Below are 27792 nucleotides of genomic sequence, written 5' to 3' on the forward strand. Positions count from 1 at the left end.
CTGTTTAAATGTTATTTTTTGAGTTATATACTATATATAGCTGATTTTTGATCAAATGAGTATGGCATATGATATGAAATTGAATATACTAAAATGTTATACACGTATATGAACTATGGGAACTGAAGTTCCATTTTTCTATCTGAAAATGTGGAAAACAGGTGTCGGTTATATACCGAGCTTTATATGTAAAAAGGGTTAAACAAAGAGTGTGTGTGTGTGTGTCGGTTTATACCACTATCTGAATGAATGAGTTTCTGAAAATACTGGAAATGTACAAGTGATTTGTGAATTTAAAACAAGTTAATTCGTTTTATTATAAATTGTATATATGATATTGGGACCACAACTTGTTATTGTGAGAGCCTTAAAAACCTTAACGTTATATGAAGCCTTAAAAAGCTTAAGCATTGTTTCGTTGTTATATTCTGGATACAGTGCAACCACACATCTGATTTTTAGTGTGGGTATCGAGATAGTTGGATGGGTAGGAGTTGCCACTGGTGGATTAATGGACCAGGTGAATTCAGTCGGACTATAGTAAATCGCACAACCCGCGCCATAGAGTAGTGATGGCATTAGTTATGAAGTTTCTAAGCTGGACAGTGTTTTAAATATGCATATACATGATTTAAAAACTAAAATGGGTAAAGTCATGGGTTTGAGTACCAGACAAAGAAATTGTACAGTGTATGGGCCTGTACCCTACCCTAACCTCAGGAACTCTCACTTGCAACGATGTTGAATTATCTATTGCAGAAAATATATAAATATCTTGTATATTACAGTATTGAGAATATGCTATATATGTAATTGCTTTCTACTAGTTTGAATATGTATTGTCACACACTAATGTAATATCTTCCACCTTACTGAGAAGTGTCTCACCCTAACATACAACCTTTGTTTCAGGTCCTGCAGGACGTCGGTCCTAGTTGCTAGAGGGACTTGGAGTGTAGTATTGTGTGTATATTACGTAAGTGTTTTGTATATGTAATAGACTTAATTCAGAATGTCTTTTTGAGGATTTTAAGAATAGGTTATGTTTTAAGCACAATCATATGTATATGAGAATACAGTTAGAAACTCTGGTATGTCTTATAGATTTCCATATGGATATTTATGTTTTCCGCTGTGCATGAGATTATAGATCAGTATGAAACACCCGTATGTCCCTATTTAGGGTGGGTTGTATATGTATGTTTATCAGAGACAAGTGTATTATATAGGTGTAGTAGCACTCTGAGGCCGTATAAAGGGTCGGGGCATTACAATTGGTATAAGAGCCTTAACCAACCAGAAGTGTGATGTGAATTACACTGCCTGGTTATGAAAATGCTCAGAGTTTAGGTTATTAGGTTCTGTAGACTAGACTATACCTGAGTTTAGGATTGGAATAAGATCTTGAGTTTAGCTTTGTATACCTGGAGACAGGCATCCATTGACAAACTTTTGTGTTTTTCTGGATCAATCAAAAGGTTTAGAAAATCATGGCAATCCATCGACGATTTTGTTTCCAAGTGGAAGGACAGAACTTGAGTTAGAATGAGAATGTTAAGTTATCTAAGTACGTCAGTATTAGGAATGTGGATTTAGGGAACTGAGTCTATAGTATTGTAGTATTAGTTGATACTTACGTTAAGCTTCTAATCGATTTTCTTAAATTGCTTCTTTAGGATTGAGTCCAGAGATAATACTGCCAACGTGGGAGGTAGTAGTAGCGAGGGAGCTGGCCATGAGGCTGGTAGTGACTCCACTAGTGTACTACGGGATTTCGCACAGCAGCTTCTGGCAGAGGTGGTGTGAACAAATAAAAGGCAGAACCGTCTCATGGCTGAGATAGGATGCTCCATTAACCAGTTCACTAGACTGAAGCCTTCTGTCTTCATAGGAAGTGCAGATCCGATTCGAGTTGAGAATTGGATCCAGGAGATCGAGAAGATCCTGGATGTTCTAAACTGCACAAAGAAGCAGAAAGTAACATTTGCAACATTTAAGTTGTCAGGGGAGGCATAAAGATGGTAGGTGTTGGTAATGAAAATGGAGGAGCATCGATCGATACTAGTAGTAATGACGTGGGCTCGTTTCAGAGAGTTATTCTTTGAACGGTATTTTTTAGCCACAATCAGAAATGCGAAGATGAAGGAATTTATGAGCCTAACGCAGTAATCACTGACAGTCCAGCAGTACGCTGCCAGATTCCGAGAGCTATCCTGATTTGCTCCATTTATGATATCGGATGAGGCAATGAAGGTCTGGAAGTTTTAGAGAGGTCTGAAGAAGGAGATTTGAAGGCAGACAGTGATCTTGCAGTTGCTATACTTTGCTACTCTGGTAGACAAAGCCACTGTAGCAGAGGAGAGCCTGTAGGAGGACACAGAGGTCCAGGTTCTGAAGAATAGGCCAGTGCCTCCCAATTCTTCTTTTGGTGCAAGGCAAGGCAACTAGAAGAAAAACAGTACTGGTACATCTCAGAGTACCTCATCCACTCTTGTTTGTCCTACGTGTGGTAAGAGGCACTCTAGGTAGTGTTGGACTACAGGGGCTTGCTTTTAGTGTGGTAAGACGAGACATCGGATAAGAGATTGTCGCATGCAAGAGAACAACGGAGCCCCACAATAGCCATACAGAGTAGGTACGCAAGTGCAGCGTGGTGGTCAACAAGGGGGTATAGCCTAGGCGAGGGTGTATTCCCTGACTCCAGGCGATGCAGAGAACGTTAGTGATATAGTCACAGGTATCATTTACATGCTTTCTCATAAAGCTTTTATATTATTTGATTCAGGGGCAACACATTCCTTTATCTCCCGAGGATTCGTTAAATTATGTGGATTAGAGGTTCAACAACTAGATCATGAACTAGTAGTAGCTACGCCATCTGGGTCTGTAGTCGTATGCAGTAAAGTAGTTCATGACTTTCCAGTAGAAATTTAGAAGAGGATACTACCAGTCAGTCTCATTGTATTTGACATGCATGGCTTCGATATTATCCTAGGGATGAACTGGTTATCTACCTGTTATGCCAGTATCGATTGTCATAGGAGAGAAGTAGTGTTTGACCTCCAAGGGAGCAAGAATTCAAGTTCTTAGGGTCTTGTGTGCGTTCAACACCACGGATCCTTTCAGCTATGTAGGTTAGGAGGTTACTTCTGGAAGGATGCCAAGGGTATTTGGTGTTTGTGAAAGACACGCTGGAAGAAGAACGTAAACTGGAGGGGATTCCTATAGTATGTGAGTTCCCAGATGTGTTTCTAGAGGACTTGCTGGGATTACCCCCAGATCAAGAGGTGGAGTTTGTTATAGAGTTGGTTCCAGATACAGCGTCAATATCGAAAGCTCCATATCATATGGCTCCAACTGAATTGAGAGAGTTGAAAAAGCAGCTACAGGAGCTACTAGACAAGGGGTATATTCGACCAAGTATTTCGCCCTGGGGAGCACCGGTGCTATTTGTAAAGAAGAAGGATGGGTCGATGAGGATGTGCATCGACTACAGAGAGCTTAACAAGGTAACGATAAAGAACAAATACCCGCTACCCAAAATTGATTATCTGTTTGACCAGCTATAGGGCACACAGATTTTCTCTAAGATCGATCTACGATACGGGTATCACCAGTTGAAGGTGAAAGCAGAGAACGTTTCAAAGACAGCTTTTCGAACCCGGTATGACCATTACGAATTTATGGTTATGCCTTTCAGTTTGACGAATGCATCTGCAGCATTTATGGATCTGATGAACAGGGTCTTTCACGAATACTTAAACCAGTTCGTCATGGTATTTATAAATGACATCCTAGTGTATTCTAGGAGTGCTGCAGAACATGAAGTTCATTTGAGATTGGTTGTAATGACCCCAAAAATATTTAGGTGAAGTGATCCTAAAAAAAATTAAAATAAAAAAATAAAAAATTAAATAAAATAAAAATAATAAAATAAATATTAATTAAAATTAAAATTAAAATTTTAAAAATATAATTAAAAATTAATTAATTAAATAATATTATTAATTAAAATAATATATTATAAAGTTAATATATGTATATATATATATATAGTAAAGCTTCTTGAAGCTTAACTTCAGGAAGCATTTAAAGATTCATTTTGCAGAAAGGTCTACGAGCAGAGGCCCCCCTCTGAATCTCGTCTTCGTCTCTCCTCGTTTTCTCTCCCACTCTCTTTGATTTCTTGGCTGATTTTTGCTCAATCGAAAATCAGAAAATACTGCTAAACTCTATTTTACGCCACCTTCATTTCTACCGGAACGGATTTGTCATAGGAGTGGCGTAGGCACCATTCCTTGAGTAAGTTAATCTTTTCTTATTTTCTCAATTTCTCCTTAGATCTTCAGTCAAATCGACGATCGAATACCACCACGGGGTCCTAGTCATGATCGTCGTCATTTTGACTGGAGTAAATTTTCAATTTGTATTTCCTAGTTACCATTCCAAAGCGAGAGCGAGATTTGGGGAATTAAGTAAATTGGTTATATTTGATGGTATAATTATTTATTTGAAATTTATGGTCCTAGGAAATATTAAAATAATATTTTATTTAGGGTTGATTTAATAGAATTAGGATTCTTGATTCAGGGTTAGGGTAAGCGCCGCGAGTGTAATTTTGAGACCCTATGACCATAGTTCAGGAAAATCAAGGTAATTTGATTATTTTGGAGTTTAACAATTTATTTCGATTGTTGGGATCCTAGGAAATGTTTTATGGAAATTATGTTGGAATTCTGTTGAACGTTCTGGGGAAAGGAAAATTGTAGAATTTGTGTTGGAAATGTCATGGGCTCAGGATTGAACTGTGTGGACATCTCAGTAAGCCAGGTAAAGGAATAAATTAATTCAGTATTTTTCATGGAAATATTTACTATTTTACGGCATTTTATTCTAGAAAATTATGTATAGCATAGAATTATGTTTGAGAAAAAACAGGAGATTGTTTTAATACATTTAATCAGGGAAAATGATTTCAGTACAGATTTTATGAGTAGAACATGATTTACTTATGTGTGGCATGAGTATAGAATTTTATGATTTTATGTAATGACAAAATACTATGTTTTCAGAATAAGCATGCTACTGTTTCAGGAAATTGTTAAAAATAGTACAGAATTATGTTTAAAGTATATTATAATGCAACGACGCAAGGGCCGTAATTTATGATATGCCAGCACAAGGGCCGGAATTTATATGATACGGCACAAGGGCCATAATTTATATGAAATGGCCCAAGGGCCATAATTTATACGATATGATATGTCGGCACAAGGGCTATGATAATATGCTATTTTCATGAAATTATTATTATGTCAGATATTATGATGAAACAATTATGTTCAACATATGAAACATAATATAAGATATCAGAACCTGGATGGCTTAGTTTAGTTTAGTTTTCAGGAGTACGGTACCATAGCTATATATATTCAGATTATGATAGTGCAACCACACGATCAGAGTGTGGTAAGGTGGCTGTCGATGTGGCTTCAGTGTAGTTTGGAGATGTTCCCCTAGCAGTCCAAACTAGGTGGGGCAAGCTCATCATATTTATAGATCAGAGTTCTTGATCTAGCATGGTTAGCCAACCATTGCTAGGTCACGCCTTTAGGCCGCACAACCCAATCATGTGGGGGTAATACATGACACCAACTAGCTATCCATCTTAAGATTTATTTCACGTATTATACAGTGATATAAGATGTTTTACATGTACAGATATATAGCATGACATGTATGCTACTTTCAAATATGTTTATTCAGTATTTATCAAATAGATTTCTTAGATATGATTTATATACAGTATATGCTTATGACACGTGAAATACCCATGTTGTCACACACTGATATTAGTTTATTTCCTTTACTAAGAGGTGTCTTACCCCAGCTTTAAAAAATTTCAGGAAATCCAGGTAGAGGAGCGGATAGAGCTCCGCAGAATTAGTGGTTGCCCGATCTACCCTGCCAGAAGGGTAAGTCGCTATGCTAGGATCATATGGGTTTTTGGGTAGTGACCCTAGGGAACTTTATGATCATTTTGGGAGGTGTGTATATTTATATGATGGGTTTGTAAAACTCTGGTATTGTATTTAGACGGTTGGTTTGTTATGTATATGATGTATGTTTTCCACTGCTAGAGTGTCAGTGATATATGACAGGTTTATTCCCCAGTACCCACAAGTATGGTTGGATTATGTTTATGGTTATCATGATTATTGGCATGCTATTACGTGAAAAAAAAAATTATATTGTAAATTAGGCAAGTCGTTACATTGGTACTACAAAACCTCAGGGAAAAGAGGTTATATGCTAAATTGAACAAATGTGAGTTCTGGCTGGAACAGATTGCATTTTTAGGGCATGTAGTGTCTAAAGAAGAGGTATCAATGGATCCAAGTAAAATAGAAGCGGTAGTGGACTGGGCGAGGCCGAAGAATGTTAGGAGGTCAAAAGTTTTTTGGGTCTTGCAGGATACTACTGACGGTTTGTAGAAGGGTTCTCCAGTTTATCAAGTCCATTGACATGACTCACAAAGAAGAACATGAAGTATGATTGGACTGATAAGTGCGAGCTGAATTTCCAGGAGCTGAAATAGCGGTTGGTTTCTGCTCCAGTTCTAACCATTCCATATGGGAATGGTGGATTTGTTATTAACAGTGAAGCCTCTAAGAAAGGTCTTGGGTGTGTTCTAATGCAGCAGGGAAGGGTGGTTACTTATGCTTCTCGTCAACTTAAAGAGTATGAGAAGAACTACCCTACACATGATATGGAATTAGCAACGGTAATGTTTGCATTGAAAATCTGGAGGCACTACCTATACAGTGAAAGGTGCGATATTTTTCACCGACCATAAAAGTCTTAAGTACATTTTCACCCAGAAAGAGCTGAATATGAGGCAGCATAGATGGCTTGAGTTGATAAAAGACTACGATTGTGATACCCCATGGATGAAAGGCTTAAAAGATTAGATGTTACTACCCATATCAACAAGGCACACCTTTCATTTCGAGAACTTTAATATAAGAATTCCATAGTTAAGCGTGCTTGGCTTGGAGCAATCTTGGGATGGGTGACCACCTAGGAAGTTTTCTCAGGAAGTGTGTGAGTGAGGACAAAACACATTGAAAAGGACACGTGTTGGTTTGTGGGGCCAATCATTAGTCCGATAAGGTCCGTCCCCTGTTGTATGGTCCAGGTTGAGGAGGAGAGACGCAGTGCTCCCTGGCAGACCCAGGTTGGGGCATTATAACGATTGTACCATTAGCTATCACCTAGGAAAAGCAAATGTGGTAGTTAATCCTCTGAGTCGGAAGTTTGTTGATACGTCAGTCTCAGCAGTGGGAGTTCAGCATCAGATCTGTATGGACTTGGAAAGGTTAGGCTTAGAGGTTGTGAAAGGAAATCACCAGGCTCTTCTTGCTAGCTTGATGGTACCATCAACCTTACAGGAGAGGATCAAAACAAATCAGAAGGAGGACGAAGAGCTGGTAGAGGTTGTGGAAGGTGTACATAGTGGTTTAAAGCCAGATTTCAATATCTCTGTTGATAGGATATTAAGATTCCACAGCAGGATTTATGTACTGAATGAAGCTGAGATTAAACGGGTCATTCTGGAGGAGGCACGTCGTTTGCTCTACACCGTACATCCTGGAAGTACGAAGATGTATAGAAATCTTAGGGCATCTTTTTGGTGTTCAAACATGAAAAGAGAGATTGCTCGTTTCGTAGAGTAGTGCTTGACATGTTAGTAGGTCAAGGTAGAGCACCAAAGGCTAGCAGGACCCCTTCAGCCACTTGACACTCCCAAGTGGAAATGGGATTATATCTCGATGGATTTTGTATTGGGGTTACCTACGGTAGTACATAAGCAGAATTCTATATGGGTTGTAGTAAATTAGCTAAAAAAGACTGCACATTTCATTCCAATCGGAGTTAGCTATTCTCTGAATAGGCTAGGAGAGCTATATATGCAGGAGATTGTACAACTCCATGGTATCCTAGTTTCTATCATTTCAGATCGAGACCCACGTTTTACCTCTTCATTTTGGAAGAGTCTACAAGATGCCTTGGGATCACAACTTGCATTCAGTACGTCATTTCACCCGCAGACGGATGGACAGTCTGAGAGGACTATTCAACGTTAGAAGATATGCTACGGGCATGCGTACTAGATTTTGGGGACAATTGGATATGGTATCTACTGCTTGTGGAATTTGCGTATAATAACATCTACCAGGCCAACTGAAAGCAGTAAATAAAGGGTGACACACGGATATGTTATCGAGGTTCGGCCAACTGCCTACATCCCCGCCATGGCTAACCAGCACAAGGATTATCACACTAACTTGCTCACTTGAACGGGTGGAGCAGCACCTATACAGACCAGGTCAAATTATCACAGGGCTGACCTCAACCTTAACCAGGTCAATTAGCACAGGGCTGACCTCAACCTTTACCAATCCTTACCGGGCTGGATTACCGCCCCCTCAGGCCACGCCTAGAATCTCTCAGATATAAAATCAAAAGGTACAATGAATGGGTGCTTTCACGTAAAGCAAATTTGTACCACAAATGCGCACAATATCACAAACACTACAGATGATTTAATAATGTAAGCTCAATGTGGTCTAAGTAGTTCAACTCTCAAATAGATTTTCTATCAGTGTAGTACGCACATGAGAGTGTCAATAATAATCTGTGTATTTCAAAATATTTAATCAAACATGTTCAAACAGAATATTAAACAAGCCTTAAGAATGTCAATCAGTAGAATATCTCAATCACAAAAATATATATATGCTTGGACTTGCAAAATATATATGATCTTTGTTTTCAGCAAAAATATATGAGTGAATAAATATTGCAACAAAGATGTTTCACCTCAAACACAAATATCTCCTCAAATGGTTTTCAAAATAAAGAGCAATAGATATTTGTAAATAATTTTGAAAATATTTCGCAACTAAAAGCAAATATGAGCTTCTCAAGATATTGCAACGAATATGCAATCTCAGAAGACCTAGTAAAGTCTTCTTAGGATGAACTTATTGGCTAAGTCCCCTAAGAATCCTTTTGGTTCAGCTCTCAATAAAAATAGATCAATCTCACAACCAAGAGAGAGCAAACCTTCCTAAGTAAACACTCAAGAACACTTACAGATGATTTAATGAGTTTTGAATGTAAGGTAGAGTGTATTTGGAAAAGTATGAGCAAATGGGAATCAAAAGAGAGTATTTTTGCTTGAGAGAAATTTTCTTAATCTTTTTGCTAATCGATACTTAATTCTTCCCAAATGAAAGAGTATATATAGACATACAAAAATATTTGACCGTTGGGGACTTATTAGTAATTATTGGAAAAGTTTAATGACATTTAAATCAATTTAACCCTATTTAAAAATATTTAATCCGCGGTAAAAATTATGACAACCCGAGAGGTCCGGTCGATCAGATCAGTTTCGGTCGACCAAGTCTCATATGGTTCGGTCAACCGGGGAGAAGGCGATTTCTCAATTTTTCGAGGTTCGGTCGACCAGGGGGAATATTGAACTAAGGGCTCGGTCGATCAGGAGAGGGCGATTTCTCAATTTTTCGAGGTTCGGTCGACCAGGCCATTTTGAACTACCTGGTTCGGTCGACCAGACCGTTGGAAATTCTCCCGAGGACCCTCCGGTCGACCAGGTAGTTGGAGAACAAAAGTTCTCGGTCGACCGGGAGCTCAAAATGTTGACTCCCAGGTGGTTCGATCGACCGGGTTCAAATGAACTGTAAGGGCTCGGTCGACCGGACCTTGGTCAACATGTTGACCCGAACCGGTTTCGATCGACCAGGAGAAAATGACCTGTGTAGGTCGGTCGATCGAAAGAACAAGACTTGTACATTTTTGTCCTTTTTTTTCAAGCATGCAATTACCTAAGTCAAATATTCAAACATATGTATGCATGAGTGAGTGTCCCAGGGTCATTTGTGTCCAAAATTAAGACACCGAACAAATCCGATGTCGGTCAACCGAAGGGAAAGCCCTAAGGTCATTTCTAGGTCACTATTTGGTTTGAGCTTACAGATTAAACCATGCATGTGTTGTGTGTGCTTATTACAAACCAAATAACCTAATTTACTATTACAGACCAAATGTGCAAGAGGAATATATATATTACAACACTTAATAAAAGATTTGTCTTCAGTTCTTCATTTTCTCCATCAGTTCTTCATTTTCTCCATGTGCATGTGTATTATGATTTTGACAGTTTTGGTTCCTGCACATATTCTCAAACACCCATTAGATATATAATGAGTATTTGTCATAATCAAAACCGGGCATGACCCATTGGGTCAACAGGGTGGCTTCTGAGTCTTCTGTAGAACTGAGTTATAAGGTAAGGTTATGCTTAGAAACAATTAACAAATTTCAAGGATGAAATACTTATAAGGAGGGGAGGTTGTGAGGACCCAACCCGAGAAAAGTGAATTATACAAATAAGAAAAGAGGAAGGAACTTAAAAAGGTGAAAATAACTGGGCTCATAAATGAGGCTCTTTCTTTCGCCGATGAAGTCTCTTCCGTAGCTCGTCAGCGAGGTTTAATCAACGAACGCCCTTCTTCTGCTCATCGACAAGCACTCCACTTCGTCGACGAGTCTGGCTGGGTCAACTAAATTATAAATATCTATTTCATTGCTTCATGGTTTAGAAACTCAAAACTCTCTCTCTCTCTCTCTCTCTCTCTCTCTCTCTCTCTCTCTCTCTCTCTCTCTCTCTCTCTCTAAAACCGGTGAACTTTCTCTCTCTTCGATCCTCCACTATTCATCGCCCGAATCCACAATCTGATGTTACTACATAGATTAGGGGGGAAAACCTCTACGGTTATAGGGGATCAGATCTTCGTTTTGAGGATTTTCGGGTTTCATCTCGAAATCAAGGTAAGGGTCTAAGTTTATTTTTGGTTCGGTAGATCTGTCGTAAATAGGATTGTGTTGAAGTACTGTTATATGGTTTATAGGTTCTAAGAACTCGGTTAGCTGTTTTGGAACCGTATAGTTTGTATTTCAGGTTTGGGGAAATAGGTAAGGGGATTTGTTTACATCAGTCATTTTAGAAAACTAAACCGCTAGAACTGTAGCTTATGTTTATATACACGTATTAACTGCTTAGTTGCGAAGTTTCACCAGGTAAAAATGTCGGTTTTACGATTTTACAATTTTGGTAAAAATAACGGTTTTGACGTATGATCTCCAAACTTTTCAAAACTTCGTTATTTGCATTAAACTTAATGTAGGAGATGCTTGAACCCTTTATTTCCCGTTTAAATGTTATTTTTTGAGTTATATACTATATAGTGGATTTTTTATCAAATGAGTGTGGCATATGATATGAAATGGAATATACCGAACTGGTATACACGTATATGAACTATGGGAACTGAAGTTCCATTTTTCTATCTAAAAATGTGGAAAACAGGTGTCTATTATATATCGAGCTTTATATGTAAAAAGGGTTAAACCGAGAGTGTGTGTGCTAGTTTATACCATCGTATGAATGGATGAGTTGTGATTTGTGAATTTGAAACAAGTTATTCGTTTTATTATAAATTGTATATACGATATTGGGACCATAGCTTATTACTATAAGAGCCTTAAAAAGCTCAACGTTATATAAAGCCTTAAAAAGCTTAAGCACGATTTCTTTGTTATATTCTGGATACAGTGCAACCACACATCTGATTTTTAGTGTGGCTATCGAGATAGTCAGCTGGGTAGGAGTGGCCATTGGTGGATTAATGGACCAGGTGGATTCAGTCGGACTATAGTAAATTGCACAACCCACGCTACGGGGTAGTGATGGCATTAGTTATGAAGTTTCTAAGTTGGATGGTGTTCCAAATATGTGTATACATGATTTAAAAACTAAAATGGGTAAAGTCACAGGTTTGATATCGGGAGAAGGGATCGTACAATGTATGAGCCTGTACCCTACCCTAACCTCGGGAACTCTCGCTTGCAATGATGTTGAATTATCTATTGCGAGAAATATATAAATATATCCTATATTACAATAATATGCTATATATGTAACTGCTTTCTACTGGTTTGAATATGTATTGTCACACACTGATGTAATATCTTCCACCTAAATGAGAAGTGTCTCACCCCAACATACAACCTTTGTTTCAGGTCCTGCAGGACATAAGTCCTAGTTACTAGAGGGACTTGGAGTGTCGTATTGTGTGTAGATTACGTAAGTGTTTTGTATATGCAATAGACTTAATTCAGAATGTCTTTTTGGGGATTGTAAGAACAGGTTATGTTTTAAGCACGATCGTATGCATGTGAGAATACAGTTAGAAAATCTGGCTTATAGATTTCCATATGGATGTTTATGTTTTCCGTTGTGCATGAGATTACAAATCAATGTGAAACACTCGTATGTCCCTATTCAGGGCGGGTTGTATATGTATGTTTATCAGGGACGGGTGTATTATACAAGTGTAGTAGCACTTCGGGGTCATATAAAGGGTCGGGGCGTTACAACCCCCGTGGTAGTTCCTGATCGTCAATCAGGGATTTAACGGAGCGAGAATTATAGTGAGAAGGGGAGGGGTTCGTGGGTTTAAGCGAGGAGAAAAAGAGAGAGAGAGAGAGAGAGAGAGAGTTTTGATTTTAATTTGACAAATGGCTCACAGGATCTTATAGTTTTCAGTACTGTCGAGAAAATTGTCGCCAAATTTCTCAGACTCCCAGAAAACCGTCCCCAGTTTTCTATTTAACCGGCCTAGAAATCACCATTTACCCGTTACTGACCCGCAGTAAAAACCCCAAACCATCACCAGTTTTCTTCCCCTTTCAAAAAACCGTCACCGATTTTCTCCTCCTCTGACCAAAATTCCATTTTTCCTATTTTATTTTATTTATTGTATTTCCAGGTCTTTACAGTCACGAATCAAACTCGTTTAGAGTTTTTCTTTCTTAGTATATGTTTACTCGTCTTTTGCTCATTATTTTGCATCCAATAAGCAAATAGTTTTCTAAGATTTATGTTTTGGGATCATTGTGTAATTGTATAAGTTTTGATTAAGAAAATTATGAGTGACATTTTGATAAATAAATGGAATATGAGTCACATTAATGTTGAAAATATCTCAAAACATTTTGGGAGGGTGAGTATTCATCATTCATGTAAAATAGCATTCTATTTGTAACTGTCTAAATCCCTAAACACATATGGTATACAAAGGCACAAGAAAATTAAGCACATTAATTGTTCTCTACCATGTGATGGCTTATCTTCTTCGTGCTGTTTTACTATATTACAACTTTTATATGTTGTTTATCAGTGTGTTCATGTGATGAATCCATCCACGATTAACTTTCCACTAATTATTTAAGCTTTACAACTAGCGCCACATGACAACCCTCACAATAAAGGAAGTGCTTGGTCTACGACATAGATGCGAAAGACACTAGACATAATATTCAACAAAGAGATATATTCTAGCAATATATATTTCCAAGGTGCTATACATAATATTTTTAGAAACATTTTACACTCCTCAACGTGACATTTTGTTATAAGTTTGGTTTTTTTAAAGAATTTTGTAAGTTTAATATTTTTTAGAGTAGAGTTCATACTCAAATGCCAAACAAGGATAATGAATTTGAATAAAAATTCAACACAAGAACCACATGTTTCTTGCACAAATTAATTTGATATGGGTAGTATTTTAATTGCAACTTATGGCCTAAACTCAACAAGCATACTTAAATTAATGGAGAGAGTGAAAGAGATTGTTAAAGAAGAATTGGTGTAATAATTACATCATTACTATCTATTTAGTGAGTTACCAACAAAAAAAAGATACATTAAATTCACTAACTCCTTGGTTAAGAGTATATATTTTAGGTTTAAATTTTTTATTTTGTGTAAATTTAGACAAAATATAGTATAAAATTATATTAATTTTTTAAATAATTTATATACTACTTAAAATTCATATCATAAAACAATAACTAAATGAATACATGTCAATTATATAATTCCTTTTGACAATTTTTTCAGTATTTGTTTGAATTTAGACAAAATATAGTATAAAATTACATTAATTTTTTAAATAATTTGTATACCCCTTAAAATTCATATCATTAAACATTAAAATACAAATTTGTTAGAGAGAATGTTGCATGTTCTCTTAGTTTGTACCTGTTTTTATTTTGTTTTAATTTATTTTTTGGTAAACAAAGTTTTGTAGCTTCGAGTCTGTTTACTCTCTTGAACTCTAATGGCAGCCATTGGCGGCAAATTCCATCAGCTTCCCAGACGGCACTCTCCATTATTCCCTAACATTTCCTCTCCTTCTCACCTCCTTGCTTACCGAGGATTCGCTTCCAGGCTTTTCGTTAAGGGTACTCTCTCTCTCTCTCTCTCTCTCTCTCTCTCTCTCTCTCTCTCTCTGCAAATTTGATCTTCATCGCCATATTATATTTTCCTTGATAATTTTCTAGGATTTGTTCTGATGTGCTGTTTAGTATTGTCTTTTCGATTTATTTTAGAGACCCATCTGAAATATCTTCACCCTTGTGCGAGGAAAAAATCATAGATGATCTCTTTACTACATAGACGAACTTGGAACGTAGAAACCCTATAGCTATTGTTTTTACTCAATATATTAGTGCCTTCACCCCAGCTGAATAGAGAACGAGCACTCAGGTTGCCAACCCTAAATATAATTAGTCGTTTTCGTTCCTTAATCCTCCATTCGGGGCTTTTGTGTCCTTTTGGGTTCCCTATCTTATCTGAGAATCAGTAGCCAATTCTTGCTGTAGACATCCAATTTTGCCTGGGATGAAACTTCTCAACTAAATGAGGAATAAGATATAGTAATTTGGCAGACAATTAATTGAGGCTTCTTCCCCTAGGACATTTTGGGTGCACTTCAAAATTGGGATGACCATTTTCACTTTTTGAGGTTTTATTAGTGCAGAACAATCCTTAGTTGAGTCGAAAGATTTTTCCTTGGATAGAACAAAACTTGCCTTCAAACACCCTTATAGGACAAGGAAGGGGTTCCTTATCTTAAAAGGACATTTCTAAAAGTTGGGGTTTAGGGCAACGCCTCTTAGTTCCCTTTCTTTATAAAAAGGAGGCAAAAAGGAGGCTCACGAGGGCATAAGTTTTTAGGGAAACTACACGCGTTTACAAGAAGACATACGTTCAACTTGAGGGAACACTCATCTAGAGGGGGCTCACAAGAAGATACACACGCAACTTGGGCTACACATTGTATGAAGACACTCACACATGAAGAAGGAGAAGGATCTCCATTGGAATGCTCTAGTGTTGAAGGTTAAAGACTCAAGCTTCACGGACCTTGACCATCAAAATTCCAAAGAAAAGACAAGGTATGATTTTTATTAACATATGCTATTTTTTGTTACTCATATGAGGTTGTTCTCGATGAATCATATGTCGGTTGAAGCGTTTGAATCCTCTGCGAGTGTTCATACTGCTGGTTTGCAAGATTGAAGATTACGTCTGTTAAAGCTTGGGTTTCTATTCTTTATTTCATGGAAAGATGAAGTTTTTGTTTTGATTATGCATGAAATAGGCTTGCTGGGTTTTTAACATTATGACTAGTTTGGGAAAAGTTGAAACTTGCTTTATTTTAATGGAAAAAACAGCACTAGGTGCTGGCTGGAGTTTGTGAGAGTCTAGAAAGAAGAAAGAGAGAGAAAGGTGAGAAACCAAGGGTTAGGGTCTGCATGGGTGGTTAAGGCTGTGAGGAATGTAGAAATATGGGTTACAAACGGCCACAGAAGGCCAAAATATAGCTCCTTCATCATTATTGCTGGCAACAGCTGGTTGAGTGTGATAGGTGGTGTTTTAGAGTGTTTGGGGCAAAAAGTAAGGATCTAAGGTGGTCAAGAAGGTCTTTTAGGATGGAATGGTGCCGAAAGCCGCCAGTTTTTGGGGTCAGAATGGCAAGTATAGAGTGGAAGAGGTGGCTGCTGTGTCGCTGGAACCCTGCCGGAGAAGACAACCATGGAGACCTGGTCGACAAGTCCATACAGACTAGTAGACCAGTCCTCCTATTTTTTTTTTTTTTTATTTTCTTTAATCTGTTTTTATGTTCAAAAAATTAAAAAAAAATATTTAATTTTCCATTATCAAACAATATTTTGAAAAAATAGGGTAAAGTTAGAAAAAAAATATCTTTTTTATTTTAGGACCAATCTCAAGTTTTTTTTTTTTTTTAAATATTATTTTATATTTTCTTCAATTTAAGCTTCTTTAATTAGATAGATGTTATTTTAACTTATTTTAATTTTATTTTTTTTGCTTCAGTAGTATTGTTTAGGAAGGTCTCACATAGGGTTTAGAATTTAGTGTAGTTTTTTTTTTTGGTTGATCTAACTTATTTGTTTGAATTTTATTTCATTTTAGTGGTATTAATTGGTTAAAAAATACCCAAAAAAATGAAAAAATTCAGATAAAACATCCTATAAAAATCCTTTTGTTTTTTTATTAGTTTTTCGGAATTTTAGGACTGTTCTGGGCTTAAAGGTGACTTTAAATTGGGTTCAAAGAATAAAAATGCAAGAAAATATGAGTTTTGAGGATAAAAATGTATGAAATTATTTTATTTATGAGCATGACAAGGTAAAACTGAGTTTAAATTCATTTTCTTTGCACGGGAAGATATCTTGGTTTGGTTTGATTAAATGATATGCATGCTTGTTCAAATCATCTAATGTTGGTTCAATGAGATGTATTGTTTTATGTACATATGATGTAATTGGATTTTTGGCAAGATGAGCTTCAAGACTTTATTTGAATTGTGAACGGACTAAAATGAAAGAAAATGGAAAGCACTTTAATTAGTGAATCCAAACGGAACTTGGAAGCGGTGTGATAACGTTCTTCCTAGGATTCTTGAGTTGAGGGAAACCTTACGACTCTAAGGGAAGGAATACTTGATGGTTATAAAGTGGAACAAAATTCAAAGAGAGGTAATCTAATTAAATTGGAGAATCGAAGACTTTGTTTGTTAAGTTAATGAGAAATTTCTTACAGTGATGTAGGACGGTTCTAAGTAGCCCTAGTCCTACAGTTGACCCTCTTTGTAGCACACACACAATATCACAATCTATGAGAAGAATTGAATTAACCAAGAATGAACATCACAAACATATTCTAATGATCACAAGTTGTTGAGATTTTGAAAACATATATGATTTGGTTCAAAGCCCTTAGTTGATCATTTCATTCAAGTAATCAAGTTCATTTTAAAAGATGTTATATTAGAAGTCTTAGATCACAAGTCCTAGCATACAAATCAAATATCCCTAAGCATGGTACTAGCAAGCATGTTCATATTGATAATCTAGGAAGATTCAAAGAGAATGAATAAGGTTTTTCAATCAAGGCGTCGGGTAGAGTTTCAAGTCTTAGAAGGTACTTTAGGTGCTATTTTAGATGGTCACAAACAAGGAATTGAAATGAACTTACCAAAAGGTTCGGAATGTCAAACACCAAGACACACGAGTACTTGATCGCACCACGAACAAGCTTGTTGATCCTTAGGAATATGGAGACAAGAATGAAGGTTGAGGTGGTTGTGGCTGTGAGCTATGAAAGAGGTGTGGGTGTGTAGCATTGATGATGACGTTGATGTTGTCGTGGTCTCTCACCACCTAATCTCCGGGGAGACGGAACGTTGCCTCACACTACTCACTCACAAGGAAAGGAACACGATTCACAAGTTCAAGCAAAAGCTTCTTTTTTTAATTGATAATGCAAGATGTCTTTTACAATACAAGTGATAGCATATTTATAGCCTTACATGCACATGACTTGCACATGGCTTTTAAAAGATTAAAGAAAATACAAAAGTAAAATAAAACATTTCAAACATAGGTAATGAGGTTCCTAGGAGATAGTTTGTCATAGGAAATAGGTGTTTGGGAACTAGAATAATTATGATAGTGGAATTTAGGAACTTAAAATGAAATAAATGCTTCTTGAAAACCCAAGACTCTTTGATTTGCAAGCTGTCATCTTCTTTCCAAGCTAGCTTCTATGAGAAGCTTCAATTACTGCAAATAAAGTTCACATCAATGGTGGACTTCAGGTGGTCGTCCATGTGTCACAATATCCACGAAAGATGCTCGAGGTGCATGTTGATCCCCATCATATAGTCTAGTAGGGGAGAGGGTAGTAGAGATCATCTTGTAGGTTGGAGGACTATTTGTAGGCCTAAAACGGAGGGAGGCTTGGGTCTTGGTAACTCGGTGTCCAAAAACATCTCTTTAGTGGGGAAATGGTTATGGCGCTTTCCTTTAGAACCTAATTCTCTTTGGCATAAGGTAATTTGCAGTAAATTTGGAATGCTACAAAATAAGTGGGACTTCATTACTTATACGAGTCGTTGGAAGTTTGTATCTCAGATTTATGATTATTTGCTTCCTAAAGTGCATTATACAGTGAGTAATGGGGAGCGTATTCTCTTTTGGTAGGATCATTGGGTGGGGGAAATGCCTTTGGCTAGTACTTTCCCTCATCTTTTTCATTTATCAAATCTTCATGACACCCTGATTTCTGCATTTCTTCTTTTGCAAGAAGATGGGCATTCTTGGAACTTCTATTTTGGGAGAAATCTAAATGAGAGAGAGAGAGAGAGATTAATGAGATGGTTCTTTCAATCAGGTTTCTTGATTCTTTTCATGTTTTTGGGGAGTGATAATAGGGTTTGGAGTTTAGATCCTTTTGGGGAGTTCTCTTGTAAATCCTTTTTCACGTATTTGACTTGTAATTCTTCTGTGGATCCTTTTGCTTTGGAAAGCTAAAGCTTCCTAAAAAGTAAAAGCTTTCATTTGGACTGCGATACTTGAAAGAATTAATACCTACTATGATTTGCTTCAGAAGAGAATACCTAATAAGGCTCCATCCCCTAACATTTGTGCCCTTTGCATAACTGAAGAGACTTGTGCACATCTCTTTCTTCATTGCCCTTTCACGATGGCTATTTGGAATAAGTTATTTGGTATATTTAGTGAAAACCAGATCTGCCCATACACTTTGAAGGCCTTTTTATACCATAACTTGGGGGTTTTGGCAAAGGAAAGGATAGGAAAGCTCTATGACTTTGCACCGTTATGGCTATTATTCGGTGTGTTTGGTTGGAAAGGAATACTAGAATATTCAAAGGTGACGCCACTACTAGCAATTTGCTCTGGAGTAGAGTGGTATGTCTTGCGTCATTGTGGGTGTCAGCAAATGGTTTAGTCATGTTTCTCTGGAAGACCTGTAGCTGGATTGGTTGTCCTTGTTACATTAAGTTTAGTTCTCTGCTCAGGTTGCATTCTTTGTAACTAATTTTTATTGATGTAAGGGAGGATTTCTTATCCTCCCTGTCTTTCTTTTTTTTATTTTCCTTAGGGAGGATTTCTTATCCTCCGTGTCTTTCTTTTTTTTATTTTCCTTTCTCTTTCTAATTTTCTAATGTACATTCTTCTCTCTTTTTCATACAATTCTTTGTTCATTAAAATAAATATAAAAAAAAAATTTGTTTGATTAATGCTTGAACATCCTAATGTTATCATGGTACTGTTTGAAAGGCTGTGTGTGTGGAGTCCTAGTACCTTCCCTCCACATAAACGTACTCTTGAATTTAGACTTTGGTACGCAAACCGCAGATTATTGATTCTTTGGATCCTAGGAGTAGTTAGTGGACCTTAAAATTGATAGCGACTAAATTAGGTATTCTAACCTCACCTAGGACAAAGTAGGTTAGGTGGCGACTTTGTTGATATATTTTTGACCCACTTCTCATTTCATTCCCCAATGAGGGCGGGCCTCGGATCAACGGTAAGGTTGCTCCTTATGAATGGTTATTCATAAGTTTGAGACTAAGGAAACAACCTCTTTGCATAAAAGCAAGGGTCACGACCCTCCCCTAACGCTCACAAAGTGAAGAGCCTTATGGCCCAGACATGTCCTTTCTTCTTCTTTTTTCCCTTTTATTTTATTTTATTTTATTTTATTTCATTTCATTCCCCAATTCTTAATTTCATGATTCGAGTTTACCATTTGTATCGAGGCAGTTCGAAGATTCACCTCGGTAGGGATGAGCCTTCAGAACGTGTTGACACCTACATGTCTCAAATTTCTGTTCTTGGCAATTTCTAGCCTAATTTAGATGGCCTTCAATTCTTGATGAAGCTATTTAGGCTAAGTCGCACCCCTCGAAGAACATAGGAAAGGACCCTCCCATTATGATTTCTCCAGGCGTCTGCTTGATCTGTCCATATCTTGAGTCAAGTAAACACTTTTATAGAAAAGTCGTACACCCTAATGTGACTTGCAACTTGCAAGAGAATTCATTTTTGACTGTACAACCTACATCAATGCTCTAATTTTCAACAACTCTGTTACTTCTTTTGGAATTAATAATTCCTTGCAAACAAAAGAATTTCATTTATGCATCCTGCTCCAAAGCCTAGAAAGGACTGGTGGGATGGAGGATTTCTTGAATATTCTCTTGTTTTTTTGTATCTGTAGATGGTCCATTGTTGCAGAAATGCATCTTTTTCTTCATTATTCATATCCTGTCCACTCTTGTACATTTTTTTTGAGCCCATTCCAACCCCCAAAGAAAGTATAGATATTTAACTTCATCTTTACATTGGACTGAGCTTTAGGTTATTAACAGTCTAATGAGAAGTACTGTTGAATTTATTTTTAATTAGACTTGGGTTCTCTGTGCACATTTGATATCTAGCCATAAAATAAAAAAAAACTGCCTTGAGAGCTGGGGCATTGTGCAGCTAAATTTGAAGGTCACAAGTTAAGTCACAGAAACAGCCACTTAAAGCATGGGGTTAAGGCTCAATGCATCATGCCCTCCCTCAACCTTGATATGTCATTGGAGCCTTGTGCATCGAGTGTTACATTTTTTTTCATGTAGCCAGCTGGCACTTTGCGCCTATATCAAACCAAGCACCATGGGACTTGAGACGAAACTTCTCTAGTATTTTGCCAGCCAAAAACTCTCGATTGAGAGGTATCTCACCTTTTTTGGTTCACTAAACAATAAATGGCTGGGAACTTTGTGAGATTTCTAATGACATTGGTTTGCCACTTTGCCTTGGGTTATCATAGGAATTTTAGTGATACTAGATATATCGTAGCCTATGCAACGTACAGGGAGTTGAAACTTTATAGACACTTTTGAATGAAAAAAAGATTGCTAGTGCATCAATAGAAAATATTTTCAACCATTTTATTGTAATACAATCTAAGAAATATGGAACTCTAGTCTTAATATAAATTCATATATTCTACACATAGCTAGTAGTCCCGGAACTAAGAAAAGTATTGAATATGGGTATTAGAAAATAGAAATATGTTTATAAATATATTGTGAGAAATATTAAACATAATTGAAGTGGAAACTACAAGTTATAAGCACCAAATAATTAAGTAATTATTTGAACACATCGGTAGGAAAAACAAAAATTCCAGAATGTTGAAAGAATTAGAAGAATTAGTATGTTCCAATGAAAAAGAAGTTACACAGAAATGCAATATTTAATTTCATATAGGAAAGTTAAAGAATTTAATTTTTTAAAGAAGAAACACAGATACACACGTCCATATGAATGTATGCATGTATATAATATGAACGTGTTTAAGATTGATATTTCTACTTTTGTAGTATAAGAATTTGAGAACATATTCAAAATAATAAATCAGCGTTGGGGAAAAGGAGAAGAACCATTTGGAAGCAATGTTCACAACTACAAGAGTCTTCCCTTTGTAAATGCTGAGGTCCATGTCTTTTACCCACAAAGAGAATTGGTTGAAGTTGAGTGTGTGCCATTAATGATAGAACTTTTGAAATTGAGAGGGATATGGATAGGGACACTGAGAGGTTGGAATTGGATAGGCGTGGTTGGGGAGTTCAAAGATTTAAATAATGAATTAGAGAGAAAGAGTTGATGCAAATTACATAGGGATGAAAATGCAAACCAAAATGACTTCAATTTGCTTAGGAATATTGTGGGGATTACATTCTAAATGAATGTATTTATAAGGATACTTGTCATTATGAAATTTGTTACAAGAAGACTACTAAGAAATATGGTTTTTTGCTTTTAGGAGTAGTTCAATTAATTTGTGATGGTGAAAATGGAAGTGGTATTATGCTATCAGATTGGTGCATTAATAAGTTCAATAATTTATTAATGTTTGTCATTTAATTTAGGTTGTTATGGCTTGGCTTGTACATGGTTTAATGAATGTCGAGGCCTGACCACTATTAATGAAAATTTTGAGCACTCGAGGGGTCTCTAGTTTCAAATGTTTGGCATATTATTTTTGTTGTGTTAAGAGTGGAAAACTGTGAGCAAGGTGGAAGAGACTCTAAGCTGGCTATTTATTGTTGAGGAATACTAGAAGCAGCTGCTCAATGTACTGTCATCATTCAGTCTCTTTATGATTGGCCTATTTGACATTTTTTTTTTTTTAAAAGAAGGCTATTTGTTTGCTTTAACCCTTAACCAACATTTATGAAAAAAAAGAAAAAAAAAAAGGTAGTATTGAGAATCCAAAGCCATCTTAAGTGGTTAACTCATATTAGGTTTGAAGAAAATGGCTTAATGACCCAATCATAAGGAGAGAATGAGTGGAGTGCATGGAGTGACTGTTCCTAGCCTTGCTCCGATTAATTGTTAAGTATATGCATAGTGTCATGGTCCCACATCGGATGTGTATTAGGGAGATCTTGGGCTTATAAGGATGGTTTGGACTTCAACCATGTGAGGCGCCTTTTTAAGGACAAATCCATGAGGCCAGCAGGCCAAAGCGGACAGCACCTCAATCGAGTTGGGTTCAAGATTGTTACATTTTATATTAGAGCCACCCTAGGGGTATTATCATGTGGATGGATCATACACAGAGGTGTAAGTCACTCTAACGAAAGCGTTAGAGATCGGACAGGAGAGCCCGGTCCCACATCGGATGTGTACTAGGGAGATCTTGGACTTATAAGGATGGTTTCGACTCCAACTATGTGAGACAACTTTTATAGGACAAATCCGTGAGGTCAGTGGGCCAAAACGGACAATACCTCACCGGAGTTGAGTCCAGGACCATTACACAAAGCTCTAGGGAGACTTTGATCCTTACTGATATTAAAGGTTTACTTGCCAATTTTCAAACTGCGCTATCAATCATACTTTCAGGAATGCAAATCAAGCTTCAGATACGTTGTCGAATTTAGGTCATTACGTGGATGGTTATCAATTTTGGAAGTGTTTCCCCTCCTTTATATAGGTATTTACAACCCTACACTACGTTGTATTGTTGTTTCACATTAATGAAAGGTTGTTTACCACCTTCTCCCCCCTCTCCCTCCCAAAAACAAAAAAAACAAAAAAAAATCACTTTATTCGATCAAATTTATTGGGTTAACCAGAACCATTTCAAAATTTGTAGAAGATTCCTATCAGAACTATCAAAAATTTAAAAAAAATTCACCATCTAGTTAATTGCCTAGTTACCAAACTAGGTAAATTTGCAGTGATTTGGGAATTGAGCCCATTGTCCATTTGTACACAAACCAGATAACGTGACAATGTCTGATTCCCATTGACTAGATTTAATATTTATTTCACAAGAAATGACATCTGATAATTTATAGTAATGTGTTTTCTCACCTGCCATCTGTCCAACATGGTGCTTGAGCCGAAGTCTAGGACAATGTAGAAATCCAAAACCTATCTATGTAACAAAAGCCATTGTTCACAATCTGAGTTCAGAATAACATGATATTGTAACTTATGACCTTGTTCTAGGTATATCTTTCTGCACCACAGAGGATACGCTAGCAGAAGCATTTTCACAGTTCGGCAAAGTTGTTGAAGGTTTGACTATAATCCTGTCCATATGAGCTTCATCATCTATTTTGGAAACAGTAATTCAATTTTTCAATGCTAACATGTTAGTTTTCTAGCTAAAGTAGTGATGAATAAAGCTAGAAACAGATCAAAGGGTTTTGGTTTTGTCACTTTTGTCTCAGAAGATGAAGCTCAGAAGGCATCGACAGAAATGAACGGGAAGGTGAACTTGCATACTCTGCTGCCCTCTATCTACACAAGGGGGGATTATTTTTTAGAATAACAAATGTGGATTTACTTGCAGCTGCTCGATGGACGCATCATTTCTGTAGAAAATGCAACCTCTAGACGTCAATTTAATGGTGGTATTTCTATAGGAAGAGGGCCTCCTGAACCAACAGCCAATAATTAAAGTTTTTACTATATTTTGTTGATATAAACATACATATGTACAATATGATGGCTTGATTTGTTTGTATGCTTCAATGTTTTGTTCAAATTATCTTCTTAAATGCGCAGCTTTTTGTGCTGGAATGCCTCCAACAAGAGGCTGATTTGGCTGCAGCGACTGCTGAATTCTTTAATCATAGCGTGTTTTATTTTGCAATTTGAGTACGAACTGATTATAATGCCTCCAATTACGCTAATGAGAACAAAAAATAAAACATGAACAAAATTGAAGTACTCCAACATAGGAATTGGTGTTTTTTTTTTTGCAATATTATTTTGGAAAATCTGTTGTCAAATACTGTTCAAATAAATATTGTCTTGGTATGGTTAATATTTTTTTAAAAGTGTTAAATGATATAAGTTTTCTTTGCCATCATTAGGTTTAGCCGGTGCATTCATAACACGACCCAATTAAGATTCGCTCATTGGTATTTGAACAATTATTCCTTCTGCTCTTACAGAACTTTCCTCTTGTATCATTAAACTATCAACCATTAATACAACACTAACATTATTTGATTCCGAATTCAGAGCCATGCTTATCGGACCATCCTCAAATTCTACCAATTTACTTATCATTACTTGATCAAAATCACAAATATGAGCAATGTCAATCACTTACTTGGAGTACAATACAGTATTTATAATTTTTACTTCTCTATTATTTTGCTCAATATGTTCTCGTATAATATTACGAATTTCGTCAACTCGAATGGTTATCATGAGTATTTCTTAATTTTGAAAGTAAAAAAAGTAATGCCTACAACATTTCCCTCTTGTATCATTAAACTATCAACCATTAATACAACACCGATATTATTTGCTTCCAAATTCAGAGCAGTGCCGATCGTACCATCTTCAAATTCCACTAATTCACCTGTCATTACTTTATCAAAATCACAAATACGAGCAATGTCAATCGCTTGAATTACAATACCAATATTTATAATTTTTTCTTCTCTATTATTTTGCTCAATTCGTTCTCCTATAATATTACGAATTTTGTCAAATCAAATGGTTACCATGAGAATTTGTTAATTTTGAAAGTAAAAAAAAATGATAAAGCCTATAGGTAGTAGAAGGATTAATTGATCATTTCTTTTATCGGCCCATGCATGCCAATATTGGAACTGATAGTACATAAATGCAATTTGTTATTCAAACAACTATTTAGAGCTGCTAAAGCTCTTTGTAAGACTTGATGAATCACCCTTTGTTGTTCAAAATAGATAGTTTCATTTTTTGTAATTTTCTAGTTATTCCAGTCTTATAAGTCGAATTAATCAAATTGAATTTTTCTCGTCCTATCTCAAAGTATAAATTCGCTCAAAAACTTATCTGCTTCCATTTCTACTTTACGTAGGCGAACCTGAGCTTTTTCCAGTTGTTCTTAGCCCTTCCGTATAGTTCTTTGGAATTTTGAATAGTATTCAAAATCCTCTATTTTCGATATCTAATAAATCATCTAATGAAAGTAGATTATCTAAAACTTTCATGATCCCTTCCAGAACTAAACAGTAACTTTTCGGTTCATTGGACTCTCACACTCAATTACTTATGGGGGATCACCATATATATATGTAATGAGTCTATCCTCTCTTCTCTCTTCACATTCAAGAACAAAATATTGAAACTGATCATTAAATCCCAGAATATTCAGAGGACTCTTCTAACCAAAATAATTTTTTTTTTTTTTTTTTTTTTTCAAGTTCTGAATGGGAGCAGGGAATCTAGGTATTATCTCTGCAGCACTGCCCTTCATGAGCAGGGCTTGAGAAGGAACGACATACGCATATACTGAAAAGCTTCCTTTGCCTGCAATTGGAAGAGGCCTCTGGTTTCTATTTTATAAATAGTTAAATAAATTTAATTTTAAACTTTTACAGCATCTTCAAAAAAAATTTACAAAATCACATTATAGTTTTTTTTTTCCCCACATTGTGTAAAAACTTTTAATTTTTTTTTTTTTTTAAATTCCTCATAAGTACTCAAAAGACCCAAAAAGTGTAATAATAAAAAGTTTTAGCAATGAAATAAGCACTTAAAATTTATCATTTTACGAGACCAGTAGAAGAGTTCAAGAAATGAAATTAATCATCGAGACAGCTATAGGCCAATACTTGCCATCTGCTCCATTCTTGATTCAGACATAACCCAATATTTCAATAATTCAAAGCCTCGTCCAAATTCATTGAATGCTGGACCAGTCACTAAACAATCAAATAGAATGATTAATGTCGTCCTTAATAGTAACGCCTGTTTGGTTAAAGCTGTAAATAATGACAGCCGTTGCAATTTAGAGAGAATAATGGTTAATGACCCAGAAACTACGCACACCATTGATATTCAATATATAGAACGAGGGCTTGACAATTGATGAACCTGTCAACCCGCAGTTGAACTGACAATTATACCAGTATTCGAATGTAGCATGCAACTAATTATATTGCTTTTCTAAAGAATGATCATAATGAGATTAGATTGAATGTTGAAAGGCCTACAAAATTTTGCTCACCCCCTAATGGTTCTGGTCCTTGCACAATAAATTATCAACATCAATCACTAAATACTAAACATTGACGGAAAAAAACCCTCGCAATACTAAATTACCATACAATGGAGAGGGGAAGGGGCGAAGGAGACAAATAAGCTTGGTACAAACTACTCTGAGGTGAGTCAAAATGCTTTTAGCTCAATTATATCCTCTGCTTCAATAATTAAGCAGTTTTCATCTTGCGGGAGGGAGGTCGCCGGAATATACTGATGAGATCATCGAGGCCCTACAACATCACCATATTTATGTTCAGTTTCTGTTGTGTTCAGCTTGCAAGGCAAGTAAAAACTACTACGCACACAAAATAGATGACATAAATGAGTTTCTGACGCTAAATTAATACAGGTTTGTTACCCTTGTAATGATGACAAGAAAACTGAAAAGGACTATCAAATAAGATCCCAGCACCAGAAGCAACAGCAAGTCAAATGTTACACTAGCAACCTGCAACCACACATTAAAGCCAATTACCCTTGTGCCAATGAAATAAATTTCAAGGATGAGTCCTAAACATATGACTGGTGAAAAGAACAAGTAAAAGAAAATTTGGAGCGGTTTTGCATAATAAAAGTTTTCTTTCAAGTCTCACTATGTGGAACGGGCTATATGAATCCTTCCCCACCATTTTGCCATCCTTTGAAATTCATAGTGACTTGAATACTTATACAGTCTTGGTGCAAGTTCTTATAGGTGTAAAACCGTGCCCTCCTACAGCCTCTTAAGATTAAATAAATTGCCTTTTTTCCCCATAGGCAAAATAAAGTATGGGTTGCAAGTGTAAACCATCTCTAGTGATCATGACTCATACCAAGTACAACTTATAGCCACTGATGCATTCATTTGTCTTATAGAGCTGTACCATCCTCAATTCAACATTTTTCATTTTTGCTACATTACTT

At 36.4% G+C, this 27792-nt stretch overlaps 2 protein-coding genes across 4 annotated transcripts in view; one reads left to right on the top strand and one right to left on the bottom strand.

The window, feature by feature from the left end:
* The first annotated feature begins 14162 nt into the window (after window positions 1-14162).
* On the top strand, window positions 14163-24496 carry LOC131149817 (small RNA-binding protein 11, chloroplastic-like). Of its 3 annotated transcripts, none has more exons than XM_058100581.1 (4): window positions 14163-14397; window positions 23848-23916; window positions 24006-24112; window positions 24194-24496. In XM_058100581.1, exons 1-4 carry the CDS (start codon window positions 14274-14276, stop codon window positions 24299-24301), a joined length of 408 nt encoding a protein of 135 aa, XP_057956564.1. In that variant the 5' UTR covers window positions 14163-14273; the 3' UTR covers window positions 24302-24496. The 3 variants fall into 3 exon arrangements, with proteins under 3 accessions (XP_057956564.1, XP_057956565.1, XP_057956566.1); XM_058100582.1 differs by having other exon boundaries at window positions 14197-14397; window positions 24012-24112; XM_058100583.1 differs by having other exon boundaries at window positions 14210-14397; window positions 24072-24112.
* A 2293-nt stretch (window positions 24497-26789) lies between these two features.
* The window catches only part of LOC131149818 (uncharacterized), a 55820-nt gene continuing 54817 nt past the window's right edge, over window positions 26790-27792 (bottom strand). The window contains exons 14-15 of the mRNA XM_058100584.1: window positions 27248-27337; window positions 26790-27119 (exon numbers count right to left, since the gene is read on the bottom strand). Of these exons, the coding sequence (XP_057956567.1) occupies window positions 27057-27119; window positions 27248-27337 (153 nt within the window). The 3' untranslated portion in view covers window positions 26790-27056. The remainder of the gene's footprint in view (window positions 27120-27247; window positions 27338-27792) is intronic.

This window comes from Malania oleifera, chromosome 2, assembly GCF_029873635.1.
Source record: "Malania oleifera isolate guangnan ecotype guangnan chromosome 2, ASM2987363v1, whole genome shotgun sequence".
In the NCBI taxonomy this organism is placed as follows: domain Eukaryota; kingdom Viridiplantae; phylum Streptophyta; class Magnoliopsida; order Santalales; family Ximeniaceae; genus Malania; species Malania oleifera.

Bases quoted from the DNA above. Each gene is read 5' to 3' on its own strand.
- LOC131149817 (XM_058100581.1), top strand. From the start codon at position 14,274: ATGGCAGCCATTGGCGGCAAATTCCATCAGCTTCCCAGACGGCACTCT. The intron at 14,398-23,847 runs GTACTCTCTCTC...ACCTTGTTCTAG, and splicing joins TTCCAGGCTTTTCGTTAAGG to GTATATCTTTCTGCACCACA. The intron at 24,113-24,193 runs GTGAACTTGCAT...ATTTACTTGCAG, and splicing joins CGACAGAAATGAACGGGAAG to CTGCTCGATGGACGCATCAT.